Here is a 23,195-nt window from a genome sequence, read left to right on the forward strand (position 1 = left end):
CGCGCGTCTCTTTCTCACTTACCGTTTCTCCATCGTACTTTTTCTCTCTATTATTTTTTGCAGTCGGATTTTGCGGCCAGATCTTCCACGATTTCTCTTTCTCCATCCTCCTCGCGTCTTTTTGCCTCTCCGGCGCGGCATCGCTTCTTCCTCTTTATCCACGCCGTTTTTTTTCGCTCGACGCGCTCAATCCTCGTAGCCGTTTTTCTCCGGTGTCCGCCAGATTCCAGACTTCCTCGAATCCCGCGTGCTTCGCGCACTCGAAACTTTTTGCAGCTATGCGCGCCGCGCCGGTCAAACTCCTGGAACTAGAATTAGCGACGCGTTCCACCGCGATCACGGAATCGAATTAAATCCCCGGAGCGAGACGATTTCCGAGAAACGGAGGGAAGTAGTCTCTAAACGATTACGACCAAGGGTTCCCTGTCATACTCTCTGTCCCAATTGATTCCACGCAGACTGTAACGCGAACCTCTCCCCTTATTATCTGTGTGTATACGTCAGCGTATTCCCCTGACAGAAGCCCCACAATTTCCATTCGAACGCATCTGGAGTCGCTCTTCTTGCCTCTCGAACGGTCGATCGTTAAAACACGAGGATGGCCGTAAATCGTGGGTCGTTACGTTTCGGAAGCGGCGTTACTACGATGGAAAGATCCAATTATCGAACGAACACGGCGGTAGCCGGTTTCCCTTCGCGAGCCGTCAATCTCTCGGCGTAATACCAGCAACGTAACGAGCAGGCACAAAGATGAAAGGAACAACGGCCATGGGAGCCTTTCGGTGAATCCATCGGGAACGATGGAGTCGATGTTACCGGTCGAACACAGCCAACGACCGCCGATACCACCGCAACGATGTCGAGAAGAGGACGTCGACGACAATAGCCCCTCGTGCTCGATGAAGCAACGGTGACAGCGATGGCGAGGCTGACGCCGCTGGTGCTGGCAAACGACAATGGCGATGACGGTCATCACCGCGGCGCCATCTCCTATGAATGGCCGGCTGCCGATCGACCAAATTGATTTTCTCGCTCGATAGGCGAAGGACAGCCTTCGATCGAATTACGTGGGACTCACGACCGATTCGTCGCTTTTCTTGCAACGCTTGCCGACGCGGGATATCGCACATCGTTAACCTTACCTCCGTACATGGTTGTCGGCAGCGATCCTGCAATATATTGCAGGGACGTTTCATAGAGAGGAAACAGTAACTGGGTGAGGCTTCCAAAATTAAATGAAGCGATTCTGAAGGAAATTTATCTTTTCATGGTTGTCGTTGATCGTCTGTCGCGAAGGACTTTTGTACGACGAGTCTTCTTTCCGGAAGCAGCAGTTTATTTCGAGTTCTCTCCGTGAAAATCTATAACAGGTTTATGATACATGGAAGATATTATAGAAATAGAGATTAATATTTTTATATATTGAGGGCCTTAAAAGCGTTAGAAATATATTTATCGTAGAACAGCAAGCAACTGTAATATCACGTGGAATATGTTTCGAAAATATCAGCTGCGAACAATTTACACTTTCAACCCTGCCTTGAAAATTTATAGAATCTTCGAGCCTGGAATATATATGTTTGGAAAATTTTAATCGTAAACAACTCACTGCTCGAATCTCTCTTTAAAAATATATAAAATCTTCAAGCTCGATATTATCGTACAGAAGTATCGCCCGCTCGGAGCGTTTCACATGGTTGTTCCGAGAAAGTGTTCGAGAATAAAATCGAATATCAAGGGTACGGTAATTTCAATACCGCAAGAGCTTATTACCGAACACATATTACCGGCATCGTCATTATCGAACGCTCTGTGCAATATCCGGCAGCGATAATTATAGATATATCAGATATTCGTAGCGAACAATGCGACGTGGACGTACGAGTTATCGGCTGCCATTCAGCTTTGAGATTCCCGGCAGTAGTATCGATGCGTCGCTAGACAGACTCGTTAACGCGATAAAACCCCCCTGTGGCTGCAATTTTATTGAGATTTTTATTCATCCCTCTCGACGTAATCCGAGTCATTAACGAATAACGATGTCCCTGAAATCCATAAGCCCGGTCGGTTTATCGCACGGCGTAACCCGTTTCCCAATCGACGATTAACCGAACTGCTATCGACGATTATGTGTATCGGCCCCTCTGACTGTGGAAACAGGGCGGTTTCGTCGGATCCATTTCGTCCCTGTACACACGATGTTTTCGTCCCCGATCAAACTTTCAGTACGTCGAGTAATCGCATTAGCGGCTGTCAACTCTTCGAAAGAATCACCTTGTATAGTAATAAATTAACCGACAAGAGGCAAACAACGACGATACTCTCGGTCGAATTTATGCTTGACTCTTCGAATTGCAAACAACAGACATCAATTTAGTGATCCGTCCAGCTTGATCGGGGACAGAGCGATTACTTGAAGTTACTCGAAGGAGGAAATAAATGAAGGGAATAATCGAATATGTTATACGGTCCGTTCCATCCAACGCCAGCCCTTCCACGATTCACAACTTGACCAATCGTTTATTCTCTGTGTTTCTCACTGGAAGGTGTCTTCCTTTGTCTATGAAAGCACAATCGTCGGAATATTTTCATCGAGTTACGCAGGCACCGATGTTTCCTGTAAACGCTACAGGCACGCGAATGTTTTCTCTTTCGGAGTCGTAACCATATTTCGTTGGATACGATGTTTGCTCGTACCCTCGGCTCGTTTATCGGTTGCGCGTTATGTTGAGCGCCACGAGCTTTATGGCCGTCTCTATTTTATTGGCGCAACACCTAAACGAACAGATAATATTTTTGTTAGAATTTAATCTCGGAATTAAGATTAATAATCTGTGGAAGACACAATGTTTCTGTTGAAATAATATAATGTGATATTTATTAAACAATTATTACAGTGAATATAAGTAAGTGTTGTGGAATGTAGACAGTTGGCTAGTTATTCACAGACTGACTGGCTTAGTGACCCATGGCCCTTGAAAAGGTTTCGAACCCCACTCTCTATGCAGTAATGAGTGTGACCTGTGTAGATGTCTGTGTGGCGTCACATGTGCCACAGAACCTTCTAGTAGCTTCTCGACGTGCCCAATGTTCCATCCATATTCTTACGCTTCATCCGCCGAATTCTCGAAAGAGCATGCACGTGCTAGCCGCCGCTGTACATCTCACGAACACACGCTAGTGGGGATATCGCTGGGCAACGAAGGGAAGAATCCGTTCGATCAATCACCTCATCTGTATGCGATTAATATCGTTGTATTCCAACAATTTTACATCGACCGACAAAACGCCACCACCTTCCATCCATAGGCTTTCTTCCTTATTATCTAATCTTCTTTATCTTTTTTCATTCTCGTATTTTCAATTCGTCTTTCAGAATCTTCCGGCTTTCGTTACTTGCAACTGGCATTCCTATCTCTCCTCTCACGCCCCAACGGCCAGGCGTCTCACGTATCTATACAGGGTTTGGATAAAATTTTCAACGAGCTAAAGGTTGGAACTGGAACGGCAGGAATATTCGAAGCTCGCTTTGTCATCGAGTCTAGCAATGGCACAAAGCCGCGCGTGTACAGTGTACACGCTTGTTGCGAAATGTCGTTACATACCTGGTCCCCGTGGTCGCTCGTTACATAGACGACGCTGCAAATAATAGAGCGAAGGACCGAACAATGCCTGAACAATGTATTTATTTTAACAATCGAGCGGGGCTAGCGCGGTCGTTTATCCACGACCCTTCGCGCCACCGGCCGTTCACCCTCGTCGTCGCGTAAACCACTCGAAATAAGCGCGATTGGAAGCGTCCTCGTACGAATCGTTGAAACTGGTTGACCGTTCGTTGAAACAGATTTACAGGAATAAAGCGAAACAATGGGTGGCCTCTCGGCGCAATTGTTATTGTCTGGGACACGTGTTCCCTTGTCGCGTATTGATAAATCCGACGAGAAACAACCACGATTAGAATCGTCGAGTAGGGATCGTTCGTCGAGTGAGAGTATCGTTAAGTCTGGGAAAGAAATTCCGAGCAAAGCGGAGTGTCTTTTAAAACGGTCGTTCCGCGGTAAAGAAGCGGTGGAGAAACGGTTTTAATAGCGTGTACCCGTTAACCGAGACCAGGTTGGAATAATAAATCGCGGGAAATATCGCGGACGATTGCAAATTGGTACAAACGAGAGGGATTGTTATGAGGAGAGAAAGAATAAAAATCCGGAGAGGGGTGGAAAGCGGTAATAGGTGGCGCTAGAGAGAAGGAGTCCATTATATATTGCGCGAATATTCATCTTGAAAGTTAACGAACGTGGAGTAACGTCTCGTTAACGAACAGGAAAACTCTTCTGGTTCAGGCCGGTTCGCCTGACTGGAAAGAAAATATCTTCCTCTTTTTCTCGTCCACCGACCACGTTCGTCTTCGTTTCCCTTCCCCTGCTTTCTCCCCTTGCTTTCTCTTTCTTTCTTCGCAGTCGCTCGAACGTTCACAAAGCGTGTCATTAGTATAAGTTTTTCACGACGAACTGGAACAAATTGAAACGACGCGAACCGGATTTTTATATTCGGTTAAAATAATGAAGCTTCGGCGCGAAACAGCAACGCGAAAGCTCTCGATCACGATCCTCGATATGTTTCTCCCCCACGGCCTCACCGATGATAAAACAGCGACGAAACGGTAGCGATTGTTAGCGTGACCTACCAGCCTGAAATTTTAATATCGACCGTTGCTTTTCGTAGGTGTTACATTCACCAACTCGACGAATGCTAGTCGAACGTGGTTTCCGTAAATGGACGAGACAACCTTAATAAAATATTCCACGCGCGAAAGGATTAACCGTCGACGATTGCCGATTATGAAGCCATGAATTATCGATCCATCGTGGGGCACGCACGTCTTCTTTTCTTCGTTCAACTCAACCTTTTTTCAAGCTTCTAACATCAAGCCGATATGCAGGATTGGCGTGATCGATCGAGAAATCTTCGCAAATCGCTCGGTTCTCCTCGCCTTTAACGTGGAATAAGAGAAATAATAGAACGCGCGATGCAAACATAATGACTTTTAAGATATCGTCCCTACACGTCTCTCCGCCACCTTTCCCTCTTTCGCTTACTCGAACTCTGGCAGATTCGATTTTAATATGCAACTCAAGGAAAATTATTAGCGATAAAAGTACGACGCCTACCGGTAGCTCAGCCCGGTAAATCACCCCGTTTCCCAACACCCTGCCTTCACCCAAGGCCTTCACACTGACAAGTGATATTTTCATCGTTCGTAGAGTGACAACGTTCGAGGCAAGATTAATCACCGACGCGTTAAAATGAATTTTTCCCTAAAATATGTGCCACGATGGCACGTGGGCCCGTGTGTAGGCGTTATAAAGTTCGTTTATTGGCACCCTCCCCGTCCCAACCCTCGTTCGTTTCCCGTACGCTCGTTACACCGTTCGACCTCTGCACGATAAGTCATCGGTTGACAAGTAATATTTTTATCGTTTCTGAGAGTGGCATTGTTCGAACGATGATTAATCGTTCCTCGTCCGAGATTGTTATCGATGGAGAGCACTCGGGCACGTTGCGATCGCGATTCGATCGCATAGCACTAGACTGGTAGGTTCCACCAACAAACCTCGTAAACGCGTTAAAATAAATACTCAAATCTTCGAAAATTCCTACCTCAATATTAAGCAGAGATTGCATTCACTAATCGATCGTTTCTGCCGGTCTGTTCCAGGGGAATACTGCAGCAAGGCAGGAAGAATTACGAGGAGGCGATTTTGAGTTATCAGCGAGCGATCCATTTCCGGCCTTCGTTAGCTCGTAAGTATTTCCATTATTTCTCAAGTAACCTTTGCAACAAGAAACGATCGAGTTTCCAATGGAATTCTCGAGTTTCTCGATTTTTTCCACGGACGTGTTCCCCTCGAACCCTCTCTATACCCATCGAAAGGTACGCAAGGTTGAAAATTGATGTTAATGTTCCGAGGCTCGAATTGGCGAAATATAGTTTGACGCAGCCGGCGTGCACCATTAATGAACCTCGGTCGCAAGTTATCGCAGTTCATTAGGGCACTGAAACGGCAATTCTCGCGTGAAAAATAGAACGACTCTTCGCGTTTCACTTTGTTCAAGCCGCGAAAGAACCCTATGAAGCACCGTACATTCCGTGAGTACTTGTTCGCTAAATACATGTTTAACAAGAGTTCTTCTCGTCGAACGGTTGTGTTAACAACATATAACCTACGAAAGTCTTTAGTCATCCGATTCTCTGCTTCAAAGCGATCAAGCCACCAAAAGACAATTATTGTATACTGTTCTTCGAGATTAACAAAACACCGTCTAGTCGACTACGTTATTTACTCGTGCCACTGAAAGTATTGCAGCAAGACATAGCTAGGAGATATAGCTACGTTCATTAGAATGCACAATGCACAAGATCTTTTGTACGAAGGGTGAAACTGTCACTGGCTTTCCTGTTAACACCCTCTGAGAACGTGTCGCGCATTCCCCCCAGGGAAAGTTGACCGTCAACCCCGACGGTAAGCTCCATGGGACGTCACGGTCGAAACTCTATCGAAAAATCTCGTATTTGTTCTTCTTTAGGCGCGTAATCGCGCGTGCTCAAGAATGTCGACGAAAATTTCACGACGGAGAGTAAGAGGATGCCTTTCAAGGCGGTTGGAGAGGGGAAAAAAGCGCGGGTCGGAGCTGACGGTGTTTGCCGTATACTCCGGCGAGAGATATTTACCTCGTAGCTCGCCGATATACTGTTTCCGGTTAAATCGCGGTCCAGAGTCACCGACTTTCGTCCACGTATCCTCGGCTACGTAAATATTATTCCTATTTATTTCGCAGCGGCTTGCGGTTTCCGTTGTACGACTTCTCTTGCTGATACGGCATTAAACCCGGCAGAAATACCTTCTGAAAATATCAACACCGCTCTCTAAACCAACGAATACTTTCACGACAATGTGGTCGAACGAACGAGAAACCTCGCGACGATCTTTTAAACGTAAACCATCGCGTGATTTTTCGATTCACTCTGAACTAACGATTCTTCTACAAAACAAAGAACTCGCGAATCGTTTTCTTATTTCGCTCGTTAATCCCAGAAATTCCTCGTATCGTAGGATCCATTGGGTTCTCGCTTAACTCCGTTGGAAAACAATATCCGCGTAATCAGCGCCGATTTTTTGCCACGGTTCTAGCACAAAATCCAAGTACACGCGGTAGGCGTAACCGCAGCAGAGAATCGGGGGACCGATTCGATTCCTTAACGAGCCACCTTTTGCCCAGGAGAGCGAGGGGGGCTGGAAACGATGGCGCGGGGTCGGAAAAGAACAGAACGGCCGTCGTTTGTCACGTGGACCGTACGATCCACGTACGACGATTTACTTCGACCGTCCTGGGAATGGTTCATTACCGAGCAAATGCTCCGGCCTGCCGCGATATTGATCTTATTTTACGCTTTCCACTTGCCCGGCTATTTATTATTGCGTCCTACCGGCTCCACCGTATTCCTTCGTGTCGACTCGCTCCGACGCTCGTCTCTTGCTCGTTAACGATTACGCCACGCTAACCTCGCGATACCGTCGCCATTTTCTCCCTTTAAAGATTTAATATACGACTAAACGGATTTAATAACTATCAAGTATGAATTACTGCGTTAAGCATCGTGTAGGTCATCAGTGACCAACAATAGAGTTTCAACTCAGACTGCGAACGCTTTTCCAATAGCATTTGCATAAAATATAAATTCCTTTGTGCAGTTATTCATTCAATTATATCGTGTATAAAACGACGTAATTAATTTGATTGTAATTACTAACTTTTCCCGAGTTTTACTTTTCATTTGCTCGTTTGAATCGACGTAAGTTACTTTATAGGTTTAGGATATTTATCGCTTTCAAAGCTGAATTATGGATCGGATACAGTTATGAATTTTCAAACGAAACATCGTACGATTGCAGACACGTATAAAGGTAGGAATAGATTTCATGGAACTTGGTCTAAATTTAGTCTATCAGAGCCGGACAGATGGCATCGTTTCATTGTTCTACAAAGGCTATAAAAAAGCGAGATGGCACTGGGAAGCTCTGGGAAGATCGATTTTAAGTGTTTAGTCAGAGTTATTTCGAAGGCATTTCAACTTTGTTCATAAAACAACGAGCTTCTCGGTATAAGAGAGAGAAAGAAAGAGCAAGCGCGCACGAGGATGGCTTGAATCGTTTAATCAACCGGTTGTTCTATCGGAAACACTTGGCCTCTCGAGGCGACGGGGTTCGTACAACTTGGAAATTCAATCAGTCCCCGTTCACCTAGCTAAAATAAATATATTTGCGAAATAATTTCTCCGTTATTATTCAGAACGATGAGAGATGGTCTTCAGTTGTCTGGTCTACCCCCGATTTGATCTTTCTACCCTCTTTTTTCCCCGTCTCGAAAGTTTCGAAACATCGGTTCGTTTCAACGTAACTAGTTTTCCGTATAAATTATAGTACCACTCGTCTCGTTAAAAACGAAACGAATACAGCGGGCAGCTCGGTTTTTCACGTCATTTTCAAACGAGAGAAATAAGAGCGGGCGCGAATTATATTCAGCCATGTATTACCTTTACGCGAGGAAAAAGCTGCTTTATCAATGCTGTTTACACGGTGAATTTTCGCAGAACGATTATAACGCGATTTCGTGGAGCAAAATATGCCGGGGCTGCGCGGAAAGCGCGGGCCCCGAGAAGAGACAGCATTTCACTGTCCGCCCGCCACTTCCTCGAAACGCATTTGCATCCATAAGCGGACTAGTTGGCAAGCGTATAAAGCGGACCTGCAAGAACATCGTCCCGCGCTCGCTCGTCAGATTTCATCTTCGTGCAGCAACTAATTTGCTCGATCCCTGTCCACTTGTTCGCCTGGTTCCGGTCACTTGCTTGGCGTCGTTCGTGCGTTATCATGGTGATTCAACGTCCAGCCACGAATATCGAACCACCTCGAAGCTCTTACGACGACCAGAGATTCTAACTTTCCTTCGAGATTCACGTTTACGAGCTTCAAAAACGACCGTGATTTATATACCATAAGTATAATATACTTTGTAATTAGCTTGCCTAGTTACGTCGGTCATGGCGCAGAGAGTAGAACACACGAAAGGATGTTTCAGCAAACTACGCGTTCTCAACATGATCGAGCTTGAAAATCGTGTTTCGCGATTGTAAGGTCAAGTTGGTGGTTCGTTGTAAGAGAGTTAGTGATCGGTATTAACCTGTTTACAGGTAGACCAACGGCTGACGAGATTCGTATCTCGATGGTGTGCGATTTAGAATGTTTATCGGTGACTTGTTTGCTACAGGTGTAACTCTCGACCCAGATTTTCATCTCCGTGAATTTGCACACATTTGAGAAAAGAATGGAGAGAAACGAACGAATCTGATAGCCGCGATTAATAATTCGAAATACCGGTTCCATTATCGCGCTTCTTTAAAACAAACAATGTAATACGGTTACAGAGTACGTGGATAAATCAACGAGCAATGAAGGCGTAAAACACATAATAAGCATTGTTATTTGCGTAATTACCAATTAACTGTTCAGGCAATCGTCAATATTTAACATAATACCCGATACCGTGTAAAACACGTATTCTGTACAGCCGATCTTGTGGAACGAAATACCACCTCGAGCATCACATCAACGATTTTCAATTGTTATTCAAATACGAAGAAACAGTGAGCGATAGGTGGTCGTGGAGAATCATCGGTTCTTCACTCGCAGCTGGCTAACTCATCGCGTCGTAATCGAATTTGCATCCGCGGGGACGGTTTCAGCCGGGACGTTGAAACTTCCGTATTCGAGATAATACGGGGCGTTATCAGCTTCTGACCCGTAAGGTTCGTTAAACTTTTTTTTTTCCTTTGGTCTCGCGAGTCCGCGAAATAAATTCTCTCGATCTCGTGGCAGAGAGGGAGAGGATAAAAAGAAAAAGAGCAGTGAAAGAGAGGTGAATGGAAAAAAATAGTAGATAAAGGACAAACGGTGGCCAGAGTGGACGAGCAAAGGTGAGATAAATAGCCAAGGATCGAGACTACTCTGGCGAAACGATCGAACGATGCCGCGTTATAAAAGCCTCGCGTCTACAGGATGTGTATTAAAAGTTTCGCGAAGTTGGCGAACGTAATTTAACCGATCTTCCGTTCAGCCGCTTTAGCCGGAGTAATTTTATCGGCGTCGTAAAATTTGTTGAGCGCGACACCCGCCTTCTAGCCAGACGATATGGAAAGTTTGAATTTTCAGCCAGGTCTGCAAAGAGACATCCGTAAACTTCGTTACCTGCGCGCTGTTTTTATCGACGCTATCGGCGTATATACCTTTGTCCCCCCCTTTTCGTTTTCTCCTCTTTTTGCATTTTTCCTATTTTCTTCCTATCCCCATTTTTTCTTCTTTTTTAGTAAAAAATGTTCTGCGTTCACGGTGGCGTCCTTTGTGAGATATTCGAATGGAAAAATTCGTTCTAATTCGACGTTTAGGCTGCAAAGAGCGTAGTCTGTAGAGTGACGCAAAGTAACGATTGCTTGTGTAACAATCTTTCAAATGCAAAATAATAGATACTTTTGGTAGAAGTATCGAACAGATAAATACTTCTTTTTTTATAATTCATTGAATTTTGATTCGCATAACAATCGACTTCTGATATATTCGGAATGATTTCTGGTTGAATTCTGTTGGTTTGCCTGTGTGCTGTGTCGTTTATAGATATTGATGTTGCTATTGACCGATCTCCGTTCACCTGGAGGTGATGTCGTGTGGCTTGATTGATGCAGTTTGCGCAGGTACATCATTTTGGTAGCTCAATTATGGAAGAAGGAATATACGTCCTCTTCTTTGAATTGTACCACACAAATATAATTTATCGACAGAACTGTAATTATTAATCACGTTTTGGTCGCGATTTGACTGTCCAGATTTATCGTAGGTTTTGCCTAATTACCAATGAAATATTTTGAGGTAATTATGCTTGCAAATTGTTTACGGACATTTAATTCTTTTACGTAGAAACAACATGAAATTCAGAGATGTCAATGTTTACAATAACATAATAAACAAATGATGTATCCCAGACGTCTTTTTACCTCAAGGGAATAATGCCGTTCCATCTTTAAACTAAATAAACATTAAACAGAGCAAACGATGTATTTACGTATGCGGGTGTATCGTGTAATGGGAAATAACGTGACTGGCGTTTGAAACTGAGAAGTATCAGGTTAATTTGTAGGTCGCACTTGATCGATGTTTGACATTTACATATTAAACAGAATTTGACGGAATGTAATTATTTATTAAATTAGACGAGGCAATTATTTATATATCGATCGCTAAAGGGACATGTTCAAAATGAAAATATAATCCAGTCTGCAACCACAAATATTTATATTTAAAATCTGCTCCCTAGGTTCACCAAGGTACGCTATATTAAAAATTCCATATTTCTAACAACCACGATCCCTCTGTGACCTACAGCAACACTTTCTGCATTCTCGTCCGAGAGATCTAGCAGTACCTGCCATCGATTTCGACGTTCTTTTCGTGCTCCATTGACGTGCTTGTTATCGAATATATCAATGAATCCAGGAAGCCTCGAACTCGAACGAGTCCCGACAATTTCTAAAGACAGGCCCATGTCGCGCTCGATTCTCCGAAGTTCGAGAATATTGCGGAAATGGTGAACAAGAAAGTTTCGAGTCTGACACGGAATACAGAGAATACAGGATTCGCCAACTGCTGTGAGATTCGCGCGCGAGTTACGCATTTGAATATACACATTTAGTACACGCTAAATTGTCTGCGATCTCATCTTTTGTACGCAAGCAAGCTCGGGATTTGATCAGATTCGCATGGAACTTCGACACGTACTGCGAAACGTTCCTTCTTCGGGGTACCAAGGAACGAACGAAGAAATGGTAAACGACGGGATTTCTAGTGGCCTCTTGACTTGCCAAGGAAATTCTCAATTTGATCGTATTGATGCGTCGGAGCGTATCAATTCGCTCGGTGTGGTAGCTGATAAACACCGAGTAAACATTGATTCGATCAATATTGGCGAAGGCAAATGCAAGAAACAGCGGTGAATATAAACGCTCGAACGAAGAAGAAACTGGCGTGGCCCGGCAGAACGGTCTGTGTACTTTTGTTTTATGCCCAAGTAAGCGCTCGTTGTTATTCGTTCTGGCAAGGTTATATTACTATAGGATCGTTTGGTGCCGTGATTTCTAGAGATAGAAATAAACACGTGTTCCGCAGCGCGGAGGTTGTAAAAGGGAGCAACGTGAGAGAACGATGCGAGAGGATAAATCAGTCATGGAAAGGCGAGAGTGTAGGTGCCGAATTACGATTCACTGTTCTACTGGAACGGTACATCACGATAAAAAGAGAAAGAAATTGAGAGAGAGAAAGAAAAAGGACCCGGGAACCGACGCATACGGAAAGTAGAAAATGTAACCTCGCTGGTAATTTCATCAGATGAAATGAGCGAAGTATTGACCTTTGCCGTGCTCTAACGTAAACGAAAGTAGACCCACGAGGCCAATGAAACAAGTGGCCTTTTCAGCTACTTTTAATTATAATCCGAGCTTTAAATTGCTCGCGAGAAGTGGAGCGACTTTCGATTGTTGCCGGTCTGAGAGAATGGAGAGCGACCACGGCCAACGTTGACGACGTTGGCGGAGCGGCGAGGAGACGGGGATGGTGGGATGGAGAAGAAGGGTGGCAAGGGACAAAAGGAACGACGTCGAGAGCCCTTTGTAGTAATTTTCGCGCCTCCTGCGCGGAAAAATTCGAAGCGAAAAAAAAGGAAAGTAAAAAAGGAAAAGGGAAAAAGTAAAAAAGAAGAAAGAGTCTTTCTGCCCGGAGGAGCTTCCCGAGCGGAGCGCCACAATTAAACGGTACGGCCGCGTTGAAATCGTTACGTGTACGTGGAGGCTGCTTAACCGTGAAGCGTGCACCGCGTAATCGGCTAATATGGCTCGAGCACTTTCATGGATAATCGCCTCCATCCCTCTCGAGAGGGACAAACGCTTCAAGTGGCCGCCAAGTGTTTGGGGGGTAAAAAGCCGCGACATCGCGCTAATAACGTGCATTATTAATAAAGCACCGGCGCCTGGTCTCGAGATCGATCCTCCTACACGAGTGCCACCACTTTTGCCTTGTACATGGTCGATGTGTCTGGTTAACGCGTGCTTGAAACGAGAAAATATTGTGCTATCGTGTTTCGAACGTGGAAGAAACAGACAACTTGGAGGATATTATCGATAGTCCATGTTTAGACATTCGCCAACATATTCTCAAGTAAATTTCCCTTTAAACTAGCACCGGTTTTTTTCTTTTTAAACAAACTATCGCTAGGGGACCCAAAATGAAACTTGAATCTCGACTGGAAAAGTGAAACGAAGTTCGGCCAACGTTGAAGCGCCAAGGAACGTTTTAAAGGAAGGAAAGTTTGTTCGAAGCTATGTGGACGAAAGAGGGACAGGAGCAAGAAGGAGGGAGGGGAAAAAAGCGGTAACACCTGAAGGCCCCGATTCCCTTTGAACTACGATGTCGCGTAGCAGGAAACGCCTCGGGCCGAAGACTTACTGCGACACAAACTTTCCAGACTACCCGTTTGGCTGCGTACGTAAAACGCCTTGCGCGATACACAAGTGACTCAATTAAAGCAACCAACTTCCAGCAGGGAAGCTGGAGAACCGACGAGCAAACAGACGTGTCGGCGAGCACTCGTGAAGTGTACACCCTGCCGTCGCTTCGCGTCTGTACACAATCATCGGTTCTCCGCGAATGAAACGAGAGGATCTTTCTGGTGTTCCAAGTTCGCCTCACGGTCTTACCGAACAACGACAATTAAATTGACGAACTTCGATCCCTGGAGAACATCGTTTGTTAGAAATGGAATAAGACCGTACGTGGTCGGAGAGAAAACGAGGTCCCCGCGACCTTAACAAAATTCTCCCACCGTTTTAACCATTAATAACTTCTGTTCAAATATCTATTACCATAACAAGTGTGATCAGTCTCTCTGGAAATTCCATCTCAATTACCATAAATGGAATTTGCAAAGAGAGAATGCTCAAACTATGGCGAGCAAACGGGTTTTGTAGAGGAATACACTGCGTGCAGTCACTTACAAGATTTGTACATACAGAACTGTGCTTCTAACCACGGTAACGTCATTTCCTGAAACAATAAACAACTGTTACGTGTCATCAAACACTCTCTACTAGGCAATGATTAATGATTACCCGAACGTGTATGGGATAGCGTATCTGATACATTTCGAGCAAGCCCGAAAGCTCGATTTCAAGGGTGGAACGTATCCTGGAACGTAGAAACAAGGGACGATACGGTGTATTCGTGAGGTGAGAGAATACAGCTGATAGGTGTTAATTACTACCTCTTAACTATCGAACGGCAAGCAAGAACGGTAATCCATTAGGAATAATGACCATGGTCTATGCACGCGAGATGTGACTGGATTAACCAGTCGTTCGGAAAACCGGTATCGTTATTACAAATTCCTCGTCCCTTCCTGTAGCACATTACTCTGCACGCGTGTACGCCAGTTACACCCGTAGACACGATAGCCTTGGCTGTCGTGTGTGCCATTAATTGAATTAATTACGAACGAGAGCCCTCTAAACGTTAAGGGCGATGAGATTAACGCATGCAAGATACTTCACCGAATGTTTGCTATTTAGATTACGGTATTTACTTGGAAACAAACATATTTATACTTTATACTATAGGCTTCTTAATTTATTTATCGTTCGTTTTACGTAAACTTTTCTCGAGTAAAGATAAATCCGTTAACTTTAGTACGTACACGTGCTATCACGTACAGTCTACCTTGAACTTTCCCTTTCGACGCTCCACTGCGGATTAGAGTTCAAAATGTATAGAAGTTAAGCGGCACGAGTATATGTATATGTGTGTGTGTGTGTTTGTGTGCAGTGGAATTTTAAGCTGAAGACGAGGAACGAAGGTAGGGGAGATAACGACACTTTACGATGTAACACAGCGTCGTTTAATATTAGTTCGAACGATCGAACATCCGGCGAGCTCGATAAGAACACGTTCATGCAACTTTGACTACTGGAGTAAGTCAATATATCGCCAACCGCGTGGAAGGTACGATCAGACTACGAGTAGTACAGGTAGCCGCATAAGTAGACCTGGCCAAGTAGTATAGGTAAACGGAAAGTCATAGCTGTACGAGCAATGGAACGCATCGAGTAGAGAACTTTCGAATAAAAATCGAATGTTCCTGTTCGTGTCCCTTTCGGCAGATCAAACGCGTATAAAATTTATTTATTTACTTACTCGTTCGTTGTACGGCAAAAAGTTCTCATTAAAACATTTCTAAACGAAAAGAAAATAATGCATAAAGAACATCCATCAGAGAACGTCACCGATCGTGTCACTTTCGACAAATTTAACGCGAATGAAATGACTAATCATGTCGATAATGCGAACAGGAAATGTACAACTGTAAAAGTAAAATGAAACTTAGCGAAAAATTTATCATTCGTTTAACAGACTCGTATTCCGTTGTTCCCCACCATACAAAATACGATTACCACAAAAAATACGATTCGGCTTTGCGCGCCGATCGCGCGACGACAATCGCTCGAAATCTGAGCGTGATTAATTGCTCGCCGCGACAACTTTCCGGCGTAATTTTCCCGCCATCGCCATTGCCGACGTCGTTCCCCGGTATGTTGGCTTCAAACATCGATCACAGTAAAATTAGATGAATTACCGCGCAATAACTTAATAGCGCGGTCGATCAAGATCCATAGGACTCTCTCTACACACGTCGGAAACAACTCGTCCTTTCACATGTTAACCGTGCGTCGATGAACTCGCAGGTGGAAACCGTAAATTTCATTAATCAGCAAAATTAACAGATCCGTCGGCCAGAGGACCTTGCTGGCGATCACGCGAGGGGAATTTTGTTTGATTAATTACGCTCACGTTGCACTTTACATTTATTACAAAGCCAACCGTGTGATTTCCCATCAACCCCCTTCCAAATTTTATCAAATTTCGACGTTTCCGTTCGACCAGAAAATAAAGGAATTCTAAAGTAGATAAGCGCGGAAGGGAGCGCCCTGTTTGGTTCTCGTCTTGTTCTTCGTAACCCCCGAACAAGCATAGAGATTCTCAGTTGGATCGTCGGAAATTAGCCAGGTTGCCGTACGAGCACTTAACACGATTGATTCGCCCGAACACGGCAATTCGGCCGACGACTTCCGCTGCACCTTACCACAACCTCCTCTTTTCTCTCTCTCCCTATCTATCTATCTATCTATCTATCTATCTATCTATCTATCTATCTATCTAGCTACCTATCCTTCGCGCAGATACTTTGATCCTTCCTTCGTCCCGATGGAAATCGTCGAAGTGGCGGTAGCAGGGTATATCCAGGATACTGGAATTTGAAATTCGCGAAATTGCTTACAAAATTACGCTCGGCTGATCCGAGCATTCGGACCGACCTTTGGTCTACCGAAACGGTAGTCGATGCAAGAAATTGCTTGGAAACGCAGCTCCGTTAACTTGGCGAGCGTCACTTCGTTTGCGAAACTGTCGTTCTCTTCTTTAGAAAATATCACGCTGAAAATAATCGTGTCTGTGGGCTAGGAAGCGAGCCAAGCTTCTCGTCTACTCGGGCGAGTAAAGTTTCTCCTTTAAAAGGATTTTCCATGCCGAGCCGTGGAACACAAGGGCGAATTTCGAGGACGGCCACTCCTCCAAGTCTCCGAACGGCGCACCTTGCTTCGCCACTTTTTAGCCAAACCCCTAACTGGCCTTCGCTACTTCACTTCGATGTTGCTCCAACGTGACGCGTGTGAGGGTAAAAAAAAAAAAGAAAAAAAGAAAACAGCGAGGAAAACGGAAGAAGCAAAACGGAAGCGGAGGACGGGCCAAAGGTAAACGCATTTAGGTACACACACGAAGTTGAACGTGCACGGACGCGGGCTTAGGCGCTCATACACGCGAGCGCGCATATAAACACACTAGATACACGGAAACCGTAAACACACATATCGACGGGCTCGCACATTTTCATCCTCCACCGGTCGATACAGCCGGTACGTCCCTCGTGTGCACCTCCAATACGTACATACTCGTGCCACGAAACGAACGAACGCATTTTTGTGCTCACGAAACGGCCGCGATAATTTACGAATTATTTTAACCAATTAATTTACGACGATTCCCTCTGCCTCGGTAGAGTTGTTATTCCTTTATTCGCTCACCGCTTTGGATTCGTAATGGGAAGAGAAAACAACGTTTCGTCTAATGGCACGGGAACTGCGATAAAATTTCCGTTTGCTCACCGCGGCGAACGGTGAAAGAGGTTCGCGCTACACGACATCGAATTAGCACGAATTACACACAATAACTCTGCAAATGGTGTTTTATCGCGGCGATTCAGCGGAACGCGTTTCCCGGACTCGTTGCTACCGTTCGCGAGTCTTCGTTCTACAACTATGTCGCGCGTAACCGCCGCGAGATTTCAATTAAATTTAACCAAATTTGATTTAATATCGCGAACGTGAATTACTTAGCTGCGGTTTCTTGCGACCTTCCCTGCGTCGACTGATTAAGCGGCGCATTATGCAAAGCGTTATTTATTTATTTATAGAGAGGTACAGCCGCCGTAATGTGCGGTCGTGTCGTTATAGCGAAGCGTTTATGTAAACGCGGCGATCGTTTGATCTTGTTTACGTAAGTGGTAGTTACTTTTGCATTACGATGCCATTGTCTCGGTTGCTCACACGTTCAACTATTAACAAATATTTGATGCGTTCAGTTTCCGTCGTTTCATCAATGTGTTTCGCGAAGATTCCAAGTTTCGTTAATTTAATGAAAAAAAAGAAACGTACACTGGTTGGCGAAAATATTTCGACATTTATCATAGGAAACTTTTATCTCCATATAATATGCAATATGTATAATTTGTAATAAGTGTATAATGTAATTAAATTAACTAAATGCCGATCACCAACCACGAAACGGTAAACAAGAATAAACGAAGCGAATTTTGACGGTGAGTTATCAGAAAAACGGCAGACCTCGACTCTTATCGAGCGGTTCTGGCTGGTCGTGCGTTGGTCGCGGCTGTCGTCCACAAATTGGCGGCAGATCGGTCCACTAATTACTCGAGCCAGTCGTGTTTTAAAAGCCCTGACCATCACGAACGATTTGCGTCGTTAACAGGGAGCAAAAAGAACACCACGGAGTATCAATCGTCGCGTTAATCGTACACGATGACCTCCCAAACGAGACAGAAAATTATTCGCAATTGATACCGGTCTATCGACGATTTCCATAACGTAACTCATAAAACTTTACGCACCCTCGTTCCTTCTCTTTCACCACCTCTTAATCAGTGCTCTGTCCACGAAAATCGACTCCACCAAGTTATTAGAAAATCACAGAAATGAACTATGCATACACGGATGATTAGGAAGTCCAAAAGTTTTCCATGAAATTTATCGATCGAAGATGGGAAGAGCGCGATGGACGCGGGAAGTGAATCACGGTCGGAGTCTACGCGAAAGAGGGAACGGTCGGGTTAACCAGGAAATTGCAAGGCACACACAAAACTCGACTGCACGATGGAATCTTAATTCCGTGAGCGCCCGGAGTTGAATTCGCTTCAGCACCAGCTCCTCCGTCTCTCTTCATCTTTCCACGACGTTTCTTCGCTACGTTCCGTCTTACTTTGTCCCTCGTTTTCCTTTTCACCCCGTTCACCTACGAGCTTGGTCCCCTTCAGCTCCTTCGTCTCCTTTTCTACGAACCTCCCGCGCATCTTATTCTCTCTCTTTCGTAATTAGGAAGCAAACAGGGCGGCGGTCTTGCCAAGTTGGCGGAGTCGGAGATGAAACAGCAGTTTCCGTCTGCCCATTCTTCTTCCACCACCGCCTCCCACCTCCAGTCACCAGTATCCTGCACCGGCGTGCTTTCTGTCCCTCGACCACCTGACTCGTCGTCATCGACGTTCACCTTCGCGCAATTCAGATCCGGTCAACGTCAGAAACGTGCAAAAATGGCAACGATACGATGCGAGATATCTTTGTGATAGAAGTAGCCAGGTCTCGAAACGTTTCGCGCCTTGCCTCGTCGTTTCCGCTTTTTCTAACTGGCGCCCCTCTTTCTCGCGTTTTCCGCGAATCACCCCCACCAACGAGGAAGTTCGTCTGGAGCACAAACGGAGGACGTTGGTTTTTGCCGTCCGAGGAACCAGCCCCGTCGCGCGCCCATGTTTTTCCGGCGACGAACTCGCGAAAAGTCGTGGAAACGAGTGTTTTTCGCTGCCGGTGAAATATTACTCATCTTTCTTTTCCCCTTGCCCCCGGCGGCATATATTAGACGATGTTGTCCCGAGGTTGTTATTTCTGATATTTTCCCCGACTTAAGTTCGACCTCTGCGTCATCTTGCAACGCGTAGAAGTAACGGGATCGTCGTGGGAAATGGAGACTTCCTCTGTGTCATTGGAATATTCTCCGACATAGACGTCAGGGGTAAACGACACGCGTTTTCTTGCGCTTAAAACTTCGCACGCATTCCACGAGCTCGTTCAAGCACGCGTTCCAAGCCCCACCGCAAACCTGCAATCTCTTCCACGTTATTCCTGACATTTGTAGTTCGTTGTACATGTACGAACAGTTCATTCATTCGCTCTCTCTCTTCGCATCTATTGCATATTATCCTGTTGCATTCTTGCACGACGTTATTATCTTCGCTTTAAAGTCCTCGCAAGAATATTTATTTATTATTCATCGTAGTGTGTCTACTTTTAGGATGTCGGCGTTTCATGATCGATTACAACGATGAAGAAAAGCATAGTTGGTCAAGTAGAGGTACGAAATCGATTTCGATCAACACACAGTCTTCTAAACTCGAACACGATTGCTTGGACTTGCAGGGAAAAGAAATATTGTTCCGGGATATCCGATCGCGGTAATTGCCGCGGTACGTTAATAGGATCAGATATACGCGAGTTGGTACAGTTCGTTTTTGTTTGCTGGTAAAAGCTATCGCAGTAAATATCCGGTTTGGGTCGCGTCATAACGAATTTTACAGGTGGCGATCGTCGATGTGGAATCACAGCGTAGCCAGCTTGTTTACGAGCTTAATAATCCGTCAGAATTGATCGAGCTCGTTTCGCTACAAGAGATCTATTACATTAACTCTTCACGTCGTTTGAAAAGCTCGTATTTTATTTTATCTCGGCGGAAAAGAAACTAGGATTGCTCGTATCAAATGCATAAAGGAAGAAACGAAAGATCGACAATTTCTTTCTTTTGTTGAAAATCGATTGTGCACACAGACTGTCGGCTACATCGTCTCGGATCCGGCAAAATCTGCGCGGCCACGCAAATTTGAAATATCTGCGAATCGCTCGACGAAACTCGCCCGCTTTTAATTAATTATTCGCGCGTAAATCTCTTCAATGATCGTCCTACCTCTGCATCCTGGTTCCCTCATTCAACGGTGGCTACCCGTTTAATTTATAAAGGCCATAACGCGGTATCACGTTGAAAAATCGCGAGATAATCATCCGTTCGACGATACACTCCCTTCAGTCCTAGATAGTCTCAGCAACGTTCCAAATACACGATATTCAAGCCGTGCATTATCCACAGAATAATCTTAATATGTACGTGTTTCTTTCTCTAAGAAACCACCCCCTCACCCCGTTGCAACTGTGTGAAAAATATAAAAACCGACTTGGTAAATTGCTATCTGGCAGGCCCACCGGGTCGACTCTTTAATTAACAAAAAGTTTCCGTTAAAAGAAGAGAAACCGGAGCATCGAAATGGCAATTTCCTGTCGGCCGCCTTATAGAACCAACCCCCTATGCTTCACATTATTTTGAATAAGGAGCGCGGAGGCAGCCGGGCAATCCATTTTCTTCGTCGCGGTCTCGGGGGATACTCTATGGAATTAGAGTATCCGAGAGGCTCTTTGGTCGAGTTTCCCCACCTTATGGATACAGTTGCGCGACGTCTATACGTGTAAGGTGGGCTCGGTGTTATAACGAGCTCGTAAAATCGGTCAAGCATCAAAGTTTACACGTCCGAAGCATATGAACGAGCGAATTGGCAGAAACTTGAGAAGATAATGGATACGAAGGCTTATTTAAGATCGTATAAAATATACCTTAACCTTAATGCAGTTAATATTAAAATAGATGGCGTACCGGGTTGCTGTTCGCCTATTAATCGGCGCGACTACTTGATACTGCGGAAACGGTAATTTTTTTTACTTACTATGAAAGATTCGAACGCTTGAAATTAAGGCGTGAATAAAGAATAAGTGGACGCTCAAAATTTAAATCGAATGTGATTAAATATATCTCCGGTTAGAGAACTCATTCGATATTGTAATAATCTAAAATTCAATGTCTGTCTTCCATCCGTATATATATTCGTCGAGTGTCTCGACGTTTCATCTAATCTCGTCATTCATACATCTTAGTAATTTTTATTTTAAAGTAATTTTAATTTTAATTTAAAAGCTCCCTCCATCGCAAGAGTAACTGTACTATCGATGTTAGTAGTACAGCTTCTATCGAGTAATCGCGAACGTAATATCTTAAAACTCTGTCCGGTGCTAGTGACGAGAGAACCAGCTTCGATATGGTGACGGATTACACGGGGAATTGCGACCGGCGTTTCGTGAATAATCCACGACGTCGCAGATGTTTCTGTATATACGAAGGATGACGCTATACATCGGACGATGCGCTGGAAAGGTTCAACCGCGTTTAACTTGAGCTCGTCGATGCGGTGTATCTTTGAAGGCCCAGTGACACGAGATCTGCTATCGATTGCTCGTTAGTGCGTCGGAAAAGTCATTTTACCGTGCGGTTAGCCAACGACGAGTTGCCGCCGGAACTTATCTCCGTAACTTATCATCAATTAACGACGATTTATCAATGGATAGAGCTTATGACGAACCGATTCTATAATCATAAGGGGATAATTCGATTCTCAATATCGTACTCCTCTTACATTCAAATCTTAGTACATTAAAGGTGACACGTACTATTGAGCGAACCTACCGCAGGTTAGTTCTTACTGAAACTGTATTCATCATGTTCTTTCCTTCTGTAGCGTCTTAGGACGTTTCGATTCGAAAATGCCTCACGTAGTTGTTTTGCCACAGAGGATTAACACTGTACGACACACATAACGTAATAAACAAACTCTCTACAAGGCAATTTCGCTGCTACGTGCAACCGACAACCGGCGACAAGTTCAAACCTTCCGGTACCCCCCTCGACCAGTATAAATAGACGACCATGTTCTCCAGACATAGTCAGTCAGTCGCGCGAATCAATATCAGTATCGAGTCATCGAGATCATCAGTGGAACGAATAAGTATAACGAATCAGTCTAGCGAATCAGCATAAGAATTAGTATCAGTACCGCAGTATCGCGCAATCTTATAACGAACATCATCGAGCGAGCAACGCTTGCGATTAACTTTGTATTCTACATTTCAAAATATCTGTAAATATAGTTAACGAAATCAACTCGTCTCGTTGTCAATTTAACCAACAACATGTCTCACCGTCCACCACATTTCTTTCTTCTTTCTTCTCTTTTTCGCCCTTCATACACAGTTTGAATGCCACGCTGAGAATTATCGAAATACACGTGCCGAACTTGCACCAATTACTTACGATTTATACGAGCCCATGAGAATCAAGTTATGGGAATATAGCTTTGTCGGTATCCGATCTCTGGTAGGGAAAAATGATCCCCGTTATCGGGGGATTTCGTTAAACCAAACCGGATTTAGCCGGGTATGCGATAGAGGCGTCTCGGAAAATTTGCCAATCACACGGCTCGTTAATGAAAGTCTTCCCAGGTGCCTGTTTATACTGCGCAACTGGAGGCGTGAGGGTAAACGTCTTACGTTCGTGCTGTAATATCGCGTCGGATGATATCGAGATTAGCAGCCGCCTCCGCGAACCGTAGTATATTACGTTTAGCCGGTTGAACGGTAAAACGGCTAGCCCTAGGAAAGTTAAACGCGACGAAATTAGAGGATCGAATCGGTCGATCCCTATGGGAGAGGTCAGGAATTGGAAATCCGTCGTTGGAAATCTCGAAGAAGCAGATTGCTTCGAATTAAGAAGGCT

General features: G+C 44.6%; 1 protein-coding gene across 2 annotated transcripts in view; it reads left to right on the top strand.

Annotated features, from left to right (window-relative positions):
* Nucleotides 1-23,195, top strand: part of Tmtc2 (Transmembrane O-mannosyltransferase targeting cadherins 2) — a 215,086-nt gene that overhangs the window by 161,213 nt on the left and 30,678 nt on the right. For both annotated transcript variants that reach the window (XM_069117039.1, XM_069117038.1), the window contains exon 8: nucleotides 5,717-5,802. In XM_069117039.1, the coding sequence (XP_068973140.1) occupies nucleotides 5,717-5,802 (86 nt within the window). The remainder of the gene's footprint in view (nucleotides 1-5,716; nucleotides 5,803-23,195) is intronic.

Source organism: Bombus flavifrons, chromosome 7 (genome assembly GCF_040668555.2).
Source record: "Bombus flavifrons isolate JBK064 chromosome 7, iyBomFlav1_principal, whole genome shotgun sequence".
Taxonomy (NCBI): Eukaryota; Metazoa; Arthropoda; class Insecta; order Hymenoptera; family Apidae; genus Bombus; species Bombus flavifrons.